The 9894-nt window shown below is 46.9% G+C and overlaps 1 protein-coding gene across 15 annotated transcripts in view; it reads left to right on the forward strand.

The window, feature by feature from the left end:
* The first annotated feature begins 4476 nt into the window (after positions 1-4476).
* The window catches only part of LOC113611021 (NACHT, LRR and PYD domains-containing protein 3), a 38513-nt gene continuing 33095 nt past the window's right edge, over positions 4477-9894 (forward strand). For 2 of the 15 annotated variants that reach the window (XM_027089594.1, XM_027089595.1), the window contains exons 1-2: positions 4759-4959; positions 6134-6200. In XM_027089594.1, coding sequence (XP_026945395.1) covers positions 4863-4959; positions 6134-6200 — 164 coding nt within the window. In that variant the 5' untranslated portion in view covers positions 4759-4862. The other 13 variants (XM_027089589.1, XM_027089582.1, XM_027089586.1 and 10 more) reach the window with 12 other exon arrangements.

Consider the following 9894-nt stretch of genomic DNA (forward strand, 5'->3'; position numbering starts at 1 on the left):
ACTGGAATTGTCTAAATGACTTAGGGGAAATTAATTATGTAGTGGGTAGAGATTTGGGCAGGGAGGATCCGGAGCATCTGGAAATCGAGATCCAATCATGAAGACTTTGGTTTCAGGAGGAAGATACAGTCAGGAAGACTAAAGAATGAAAGTATAAGGCCCAAGGAAACACGGCACATTCAGTTTCAGTGATTGGGCCAGAAGGTGGGAATTAAGGAAGAACAAAGAAAATCCCAGTGCTGGAACCTAGTGGTTAAAGTCAGGATAGGGCCAGATGTAAGCTGACTTGCTGTTAAACATCTGGCCTGTAGGAGGAGCCTGGGAGGGTTAGGAGATCCACCCCCCCCCCCACCCCCGAGCTGGGCTTGGACATACTTTAATCAGAGTTACTAAAGGGGGCATGCAATGTGAAGCGGAGCAGGCCAGTCAAGGGTGGCAGCTAGCAAAGCGACTAGGAACTATAGCCCAAAGGCAAGAGGGTTAAAATATAAAAGACAAAAATTTGGAATTTCAGGGGTTAGTGGGCCATCTGGAGAACAGCAGCCATGCAGAAGCTGAATATGGGGCTATTACCCACAGCTAAGAGTTTATACATTTTGGGGGATGTGATGTTTGGAAAGACTGGCTCCATCTTAATGTGCCAGGCCAGAGCAGACATGGAGCTCTTTATATTCCCCTTCCTAGAAATAGCGTTGGTCCTAGAGTCTCAGTGAAGCTGAGCCTGTAGGTAGGGGCGAGGTGGTGTGTTACAAAGATGAGGAGTAATGGAGGCCAGATAGGTTGTTACATGGATACTGGAAATGTATATAGCATGATAGCTAATGAGAATGACTCTCCCTCACTGTGAATTTCTAGGGGTCAGGGTTAGGACCAAGGTGATCTTCCTATAACTGTCGGGCATAACATGCAAGTTACAGTTGTGATAGGTCTGGCCTGGTCATTCACGCGGCGTTTATTTATGTTCCAAGGACTCTACTCATATCTGCGGGGGCATATTAAAAAGTATTCCTGACTTTATAATCTGGTGGGGTATGCAACTCAATAATTCTACCCCAATAATTTTCAATCTCTGAATTAGAGTTACTAGTAGTAGCTGAAAAACAAAGCTGTTATTGGAGACGCAGGGGTGAGAGTGGAAGCTCTTACCAGCCTTGTACATAGGAGATACTTGGTAAGTGCTGGTTGAATAGAATAAGAACCTGATAAGCAGAATGACAAATGGGCCACCTCATATATTGTGAGGTTTGTCTTAGGTGAACTCCACACCACCACTCATATAATTCCTCTCAGGCATGTATCTCTGGTCCAGCATTCCCACAACTCCCTCTTGGTTAACAGGCTATTGTTCTTTATGGCCAGTCTCTTTCAAAGGGAACAATTAGAAGAATTAATATATTAGCCATCAGTAATGTGTAAATGGAAGGGCATGGGCAAAATTCACATCTCGGGCTTCCATGGTGGCGCAGTGGTTAAGAATCCACCTGCCAATGCAGGGGACACGGGTTCGATCACTGGTCTGGGAAGATCCCACGTGCCGTGGAGCAACTAAGCCCGTGCGCCACAACTACCAAGCCTGCACTCTAGAGCCCGTGCTCCACAACAAGAGAAGCCACCGCAATGAGAAGCCCACGCGCAGCAACGAAGACCCAACACAGCCAAAAAAAAAAAAATTCACATCTCTATCAACTCCTCACTCTACCTCTTCCTTCCTTCTCAGAAAACAAGAAAATGTTAACAAGGACCTTCCAGAGGCAATGCTTTTGTTGTCTAACCTAGGGGTGACTGGGGTGGGGCAAGCTTCAGATTTTCAGGTTTGGAAAGGGTCAGCCAACAATGTTCTGGTAAGCCTGTTGGGAACATATTCTGGGCCAAGAGGGGTCTTTCAAATAACAGAATGTAAATGCCCACTCTACTTGTGCATAGACGGCAAAGAGGATCTGCTACTCCTCCCACCAGATTGGAAGTCCCAGAAACATGGAATTTGAGCTGATTCTCCCGATGTACAGTGGCAGGAAAAGGCCATTATGATGTACATATCTTTTTGTTCAGCTCAACTCCCTCAATGATAAGGGAGGGTGCTGTGGTATACCAGAAATGTGAAATTCACAGCAAGCAGCAAGTACACAAGGCAAGGCAAGTCCAAGGCCTAACTCATTTAGCAGGTAAAGATACAATGAATGACGTTCAGAGTCAAACAGTTTTTTATTTTATTAGTGAAAGGAAAAGTAGTCAAAGTTTCCTGCTCCTAGTGGTTCGTATCCCAAGCACCAAAAAGAATTACACTGGGGCTTCCCTGGTGGCACAGTGGTTGAGAGTCTGCCTGCCGATGCAGGGGACACGGGTTCATGCCCCGGTCCGGGAGGATCCCACATGCTGCGGAGCAGCTGGGCCCGTGAGCCATGGCCGCTGGGCCCGTAAGCCATGGATGCTGGGCCTGCGCGTCCAGACCCGGTGCTCCGCGACGGAAGAGGCTGCAGCAGTGAGAGGCCTGCGTACCGGAAAAAAAAAAAAAAGAATTACACTGAAACAAAAGGGGCCAGAGGACTGCAATGGTAGTTATGGGATATCCAGTTGCTCCGAAGCCAATTCTAGACTGCAACTAAATGACTTTATAGTCTGTAGCTCTCTTCTGAGTGGGATGAGTCAGGAAGACTCTTATCTCATCAGATCTCAGCAGGTGGGAGGCGATGCAAAACTGTCTCTTGACAGTTTCCCAGGGGAGAGGAGAGATACAGAGGTGAGTGGAAGATGGCCGTGAAGCAACTTCTTGCAAGCCTATCTTCTTGTTCTCCGGGAGGGTCACAGGCATTTTGCCAAGACTCAGATTAGCTGTGGTTCAAGCCTTTGCCTGTGGGGTTTATGTGGATAACGCAACTTCCAGGGTACCGTGGTGGAGCTGTTGTTCTATAGCAGTTAGCTGAAGGCCCAGGTACCTTCCCTGGAGGGGGAAAAAAGGAAGTAAAGTAGGGGTCTGGTGAGGAACTTCCTTTCTCCCTCCTTTCTGCTGACCTTCTATTTATGTCCTTTTATTCAGTCTCTTTGGGGCTTGGGATAGGGTGGGGCAGGAATTAAAGGAATAATGGGACACACAACAAATTCAGGCCCTGAAAGATTCAGTACCAAGGCCAGAGAATCCCAAAGCCCAAGTCCTTTGCTATCCATTTCTGGCTCTTAGTTTTTCAACTCTGAATTGAAATGTATGAGTAATCTCTAAGGTCCCTTCTCGCTCTAACAGTATTAATTTCCATAAATGCAAGTTTAGTGAATGTAGTGATAGGAGCCTAATCTGTATACCTACCCCAAGAATGCTGGGACATGAGGGCAGATCATCAGGAACCCTATGACTAGAACAGAAAGGTGGATAACATTACTGTCACTTTAGGACCGCTATCAGATTTCCTTTTGGGGTCACTATACTCCTCCATACACATTTCGATTCATTCAGAGCTCCCCCCCACCAATCTCCCTCACTTAACATTTGCCACCATTATTTTTGAGTTTTCCGCTTCAGCCCTCTCCCCCTTCCTTCTTTACTTACTAACTGTACAAGATGCAAATACTGATGTAGCTAGCCACAGCTCAGTTTCAAATTTCGGGTCAGCTGTCTGACAGTCGTCCATGTAGGAAACTGCCAGACATTCCATTTTCCAAGGGCAGAGCAGGTCACTTGATATAGCAATCCACAGGAGTCCTATGTGCCACCTTTCCCAATCATAGCCCTTCTTCCTCAAACTTCCACAAACGCATCCCTTACGTGGCAGAGAAGGTCTTGGCATAGCCACTAGTCCAAGTTATCATTCAATCACCCATTTATTCATTAACTCAACAAATAATTTATTGATAGCTGCTTTGTGTCAGGTGCTGTAGTTCGGTGATAAAGAAAATACGTAGTCTCTGCCCTCATGAGACTCACAATCTAGAGGTGACACAGACCACCAACAAATGAACACCTTCGTAATAATAGGAGCTATCACTGATTGACTGCTTACAGTGTCCCTGACACTATTCTAATCACTTGAGATGTAGTAACTAATTTAATTCTCCCAGCAACACTATGAGGTAAAGACTACTAGTATTGACTCCAAAGGACGCGAAGAGTTAATTCCTGTGCCCTTGCCCAGCCCAGAAGATTCCGTGCTGCCCGGTAGTTGCTAGCAAGGGTCTTGGCTCTGGCTGCCTTTGGCACGGGGTAAAGAAGTCAGGGCCCAAAACCTAGGAAAAGATCCAGCCTAGTGGCTCCTGGATTCGGGGTTGACCAGGCAGGATTCCCAGGACTGCGCTAGACACCCTCGAAACCTCTCCCACCGCGGTTTTCCCATCCTCTTTTTTCCTCCCCTTTCCCTCCCGCTCCCCAATGCCCCCCCCCTTTCCAGGCCGGCCCCTCCCTCTGAGACGCCTCCTCTCTGAGTCATTTCCCCTTCTCCGCCCCAAGACCTTGGCTCTCCCTTCCCTCTGGCAGGAAGGAGAGGAAGGGCAAACTGGCTTTGGGAACCAGGTGAGCGCTTTTCTCAGCGAGAACGAGAAACGCCTCCCGCCGCACCACCCTGCCCCCCAGCGCCCACTCCGTTGGGAGGGACAGGAAGTCGAGGGAGTTCCCTCCGGCTGAGTGGCTGGATTCCCAGTAGTCCGAAGGCCCCGGTGGCCGAGCGTGGGAGGTGCCACACCCCGCCCGGTGTCTCCTGGGATGCGAGGAGGGAAGCAGCGGCCCAGTTGGACTGGCCTGCCGCAGGCTCGTTCGGGGTGAGCTCAGCGCGCCGGGGAGGGACCTCGCTGCCCGCGAAGCTGGGGGGCGGGGAAGGCCGGGCCGCCAGCCCCTGAGGAAAGCCCGCCCTGGAAAGGGGAGATGGGAGAGGCTCTAGAGGATGCGCGTGTGGAGTGGGGGTCGAGGCGCGGGACTTGGGGAACACGCGTCTGCGCGGAGAGGCGCGGGAGAACGCGCCTGGTTGCAGCAATTTATGGGTGTGTGTGTGGAGAACCTTGGCGCGTGCGTGCGGCGCGTCTGTTGGGAGGTGCGTGCGTGTGGGGGGCCGTGCGTGTGGGGTGCGTGCGTGTAGGCGTGCGTGGGGGTGGGGGAGGAGAGAACGGAAAGGAATGCTGAGGGACGCCGGGGGTGGGGACTGACACCGCGAGCTTGCGGGATTGAGGTAAAGATATCAGAGCGTCTCTGGCTGACAGCTCCGAGTCAGCATTCTTAACTTTTTAATTTTTTGAAGGGCGGGTGGAGGGTGGACGTGACCCGTTTGAAATTCTAAGGAAAAGTATCGGTCATCTCCTCAAAAAGAAAAAACAAAACCAAAAAACCAAACAAAAGCACATGGTGGTTCCTGGGCCCAAGGACGGCCATTCGTAGACCCCAGACTGTGGCTGAAGTCGGGCAGAAAACCCAAATAGGTGACTTAGGTATTCGCCACTGGGTCTTGTGATTCTGCGACGGGGGAACGGAACAGGTGACCGAGCTGTTGCCTCCTTTCTCTGCGGGCCCGTCCTGGGCTTGGTGGCTTCCAGGCCGTGTCACCGTGCCTTTGGGAGGTGGGGCCCTCAGAGTGGGTGTAAGAAACGGGGTCGCTCCCCAGGGTACGGCCGCTCCGGGGCCCATGGCCTTCCCCATCCAGCCGGGGCGCCAGGCCTCGCAACCGGGTCCCGTGAGCCGGCCGGCTGCTCAGCCCAGGTCTGGGCACCGGCCTCAGACGTGCTGGTCAGTTCCCTGCTCTTGCTCAGGTCCTCAGGTCGGAGCGCAGCGCGTCCTCGGATCCCCGCACCCGCAAGCGTCTCCATGGCCCGGGTGTAGTGTGGGGAGTGCGGCTTTAAGGTTGGCTGTTGGCTGGGTAAGTGACTAGGAAAGAAGCGGATTGGGGTTCTGATTCCGTCTTTATCATTAACTAACTGTGGGATGTGAAGCAATTTCCCTCATCTTTCTGCGCCTCACTTTCCTCATTTGTAAAATGGGAGAGTAGCTCACAGCGTGGTTGGAAGTGTAAATAAGACTATAATAAATTCCCAGCAAACGGAAGCATTTAATGAATGTCATCATACCTTAAGTATAAACATAAATAAGTAAGTAGATAAGTTAAAGTAGAAATTGTATCCTGAAAGAATGTATTAAACTGCTGGTTTTCTTTTTGGTCTCTTCTAGGCACACCTAGTTGTGCCATCCTCAGCCAAAGCCCACCAGATCCATCCTGTAAAGTCACACGCCTGAAGTAAGTGGGCTTTTAGTTTGGATCTTTTGAGATGTTCTGAGAGATAAGGCTTAGTCCACCATCAACTCTCCCCTGGATTGCTGCCTTGGTCGCCAAGCCTTCACACTTGGCCTGCTTCCCTCCCGTTCATTTTCCGTGTTGTAGTCAGAGTTATCATTCCCTCTGAGCTACAGAGTAACCTGCTGGTTCGGAGCACAGACCTTGGTGTCAGACAGATCTCTTTCAGATCCCAGCTGCACCCTGCTCCATCACTTTCTGTGTGACCTCGCACAAGTTACTTCACCTCTTTAAGAATCCTTTTCCTTATCTGTAAAAGGGGGTAATGGTGGTCTCTACCTCATATAGGTGTTGTGAGAAGTTCCAGAAGTAATGCATATAGAGTGGTCCATAGTAACTCATAGTAGCTCAGTAAATGGCAGATTAAAATGGATTAGAGCAGTGAGGCTGCTAGCAAGAGTGTCTGAAGTGATGTACCATGGCCACTAGACTGGGTAGGGAGTTAAGCAATAAAGTGGTAATGAGCTGAAGAATGGAAGAAGTCAAAGGATGGGAGATCTTGATGAGAATGAGGAGTGGGTATTCTGAGAACCAAGAAGTAATAAGGGTAAGAGGTTGTAGCCAGAGACTGGGTTAGTGGAGTTCAGAAATTCTGAAGTGGAGCAGCTCCATGTTTATCGGGTGGTCTAGGGCACTAATAGCTAGAAATGGCACGTGAAGTGGCATGTAGTCAGAGGTTGCAGAAGTAGAGGAGGTCAAGGGACAATGAAGCTAGAGTGTTGGATGAGTCATCCATAGCCATTGAGGTTACTTATCTGATGACGTGGGTTGGAATGGAGAGGAAAATGGAGCTAGGGCCGATAAGGTCCACCCTGATTAACAGGGAGCAGTCATTTATTTCACAGATATTTACTGCGCTCTTACTAAATGTCAGGTTATAACAAGACAGACAAGAGTCCTGCTATCATGGAGCTTACAGTCTAGTAGGAGTGATAACAGACATTAATAATCCCACCTAGAAGTAGAAAACTGCAAATTGAGATAAGAGCTATGAAGGAAAAATAAGCGTTCTATAAGTACTTATAACAGGAGGACCTGACTCTGTCTGCAATGTCAGGGAAGACTCTCCTAAAGAAGTGATGAGAACTGAAGGATCAGCTGGGGTAGAAGGAGATAGAGGAGGGATGAATGGAGGAAGTGTTCCACATAGAGGAAACAAACATCATGTGCAGAGACCTGAAGCTAGAACACGTGCAAGGGACTTGAAGTACTGAAAGGTGTCTCCTGTGGCTAGAGCACATTAAGCAAGGGGGAGAGCATTGGGAGCTGAGACTGGATGGCAGGGCCCCTTAATTATTTTGGGCTTTATCCTAGGAGCATTGGGAATACTCCTACTAAAGGGTTTTGATTAGGTGAATGACATGATTTATCTGTATTGGTTTCTTTTTTTTTTAACATCTTTATTGAGGTATAATTGCTTTTCAATGGTGTGTTAGTTTCTGCTTTATAACAAAGTGAATCAGTTATACATATACATATGTTCCCATATGTCTTCCCTCTTGCGTCTCCCTCCCTCCCACCCTCCCTATCCCACCCCTCCAGGCGGTCACAAAGCACCGAGCCGATATCCCTGTGCCATGTGGCTGCTTCCCACTAGCTATCTACCTTACGTTTGTTAGTGTATATATTTCCATACCTCTCTCTCGCCCTGTCACAGCTCACCCTTCCCCCTCCCCATATCCTCAAGTCCGTTCTCCAGTAGGTCTGTGTCTTTATTCCTGTCTTACCCCTAGGTTATTCATGACATTTTTTTCCCTTAAATTCCATATATATGTGTTAGCATACGGTATTTGTCTTTCTCTTTCTGACTTACTTCACTCTGTATGACAGACTCTAGGTCTATCCACCTCATTACAAATAGCTCAATTTCGTTTCTTTTTATGGCTGAGTAATATTCCATTGTATATATGTGCCACATCTTCTTTATCCATTCATCCGATGATGGGCACGTAGGTTGTTTCCATCTCCGGGCTGTTGTAAATAGAGCTGCAATGAACATTTTGGTACATGACTCCTGAATTTTGGTTTTCTCAGGGTATATGCCCAGTAGTGGGATTGCTGGGTTATATGGTAGTTCTATTTGTAGTTTTTAAAGGAAACTCCATACTGTTCTCCATAGTGGCTGTACCAATTCACATTCCCACCAGCAGTGCAAGAGTGTTCCCTTTTCTCCACACCCTCTCCAGCATTTATTGTTTGTAGATTTTTTGATGATGGCCATTCTGACTGGTGTGAGATGATATCTCATTGTAGTTTTGATTTGCATTTCTCTAATGATTAATGATGTTGAGCATTCTTTCATGTGTTTGTTGGCGGTCTGTATATCTTCTTTGGAGAAATGTCTATTTAGGTCTTCTGCCCATTTTTGGATTGGGTTGTGTGTTTTTTTGTTATTGAGCTGCATGAGCTGCTTGTAAATTTTGGAAATTAATCCTTTGTCAATTGCTTCATTTGCAAATATTTTCTCCCATTCTGAGGGTTGTCTTTTGGTCTTGTTTATGGTGTCCTTTGCTGTGCAAAAGCTTTGAAGTTTCATTAGGTCCCATTGGTTTATTTTTGTTTTTATTCCCATTTCTCTAGGAGGTGGGTCAAAAAGGATCTTGCTGTGATTTATGTCATAGTGTTCTGCCTATGTTTTCTCTAAGAGTTTCATAGTTTCTGGCCTTACATTTAGGCCTTTAATCCATTTTGAGCTTATTTTTGTGTATGGTGTTAGGGAGTGATCTAATCTCATACTTTTACATGTAGCTGTCCAGTTTTCCCAGCACCACTTATTGAAGAGGCTGTCCTTTCTCCACTGTACATTCCTGCCACCTTTATCAAAGATAAGGTGTCCATATGTGCGTGGGTTTATCTCTGGGCTTTCTATCCTATTACATTGATCTATCTTTCTGTTTTTGTGCCAGTACCATACTGTCTTGATTACTGTAGCTTTTGTAGTATAGTCTGAAGTCAGGGAGCCTGATTCCTCCAGCTCCGTTTTTCGTTCTCAAGATTGCTTTGGCTATTCGGGGTCTTTTGTGTTTCCATACAAATTGTGAAATTTTTTGTTCTAGTTCTGTGAAAAATGCCAGTGGTAGTTTGATAGGGATTGCATTGAATCTATAGATTGCTTTGGGTAGTAGTCATTTTCACCATGTTGATTCTTCCAATCCAAGAACATGGTATATCTCTCCATCTATTTGTATCATCTTTAATTTCTTTCATCAGTGTCTTATAATTTTCTGCATACAGGTCTTTTGTCTCCTTAGATAGGTTTATTCCTAGATATTTTATTCTTTTTGTTGCAGTGGTAAATGGGAGTGTTTTCTTGATTTCACTTTCAGATTTTTCATCATTAGTATATAGGAATGCCAGAGATTTCTGTGCATTAACTTTGTATCCTGCTACTTACCAAATTCATTGATTAGCTCTAGTAGTTTTCTGCTAGCATCTTTAGGATTCTCTATGTATAGTATCATGTCATCTGCAAACAGCGACAGCTTTACTTCTTCTTTTCCGACTTGGATTCCTTTTATTTCCTTTTCTCCTCTGATTGCTGTGGCTAAAACTTCCAAAACTATGTTGAATAAGAGTGGTGAGAGTGGGCCACCTTGTCTTGTTCCTGATCTTAGTGGAAATGCTTTCAGTTTTTCAC

The sequence above is a fragment of the Aethalodelphis obliquidens genome, unplaced genomic scaffold (genome assembly GCF_003676395.1).
Source record: "Aethalodelphis obliquidens isolate GAN/ISIS:26980383/991018 unplaced genomic scaffold, ASM367639v1 scaffold66, whole genome shotgun sequence".
Classification (NCBI taxonomy): Eukaryota; Metazoa; Chordata; class Mammalia; order Artiodactyla; family Delphinidae; genus Aethalodelphis; species Aethalodelphis obliquidens.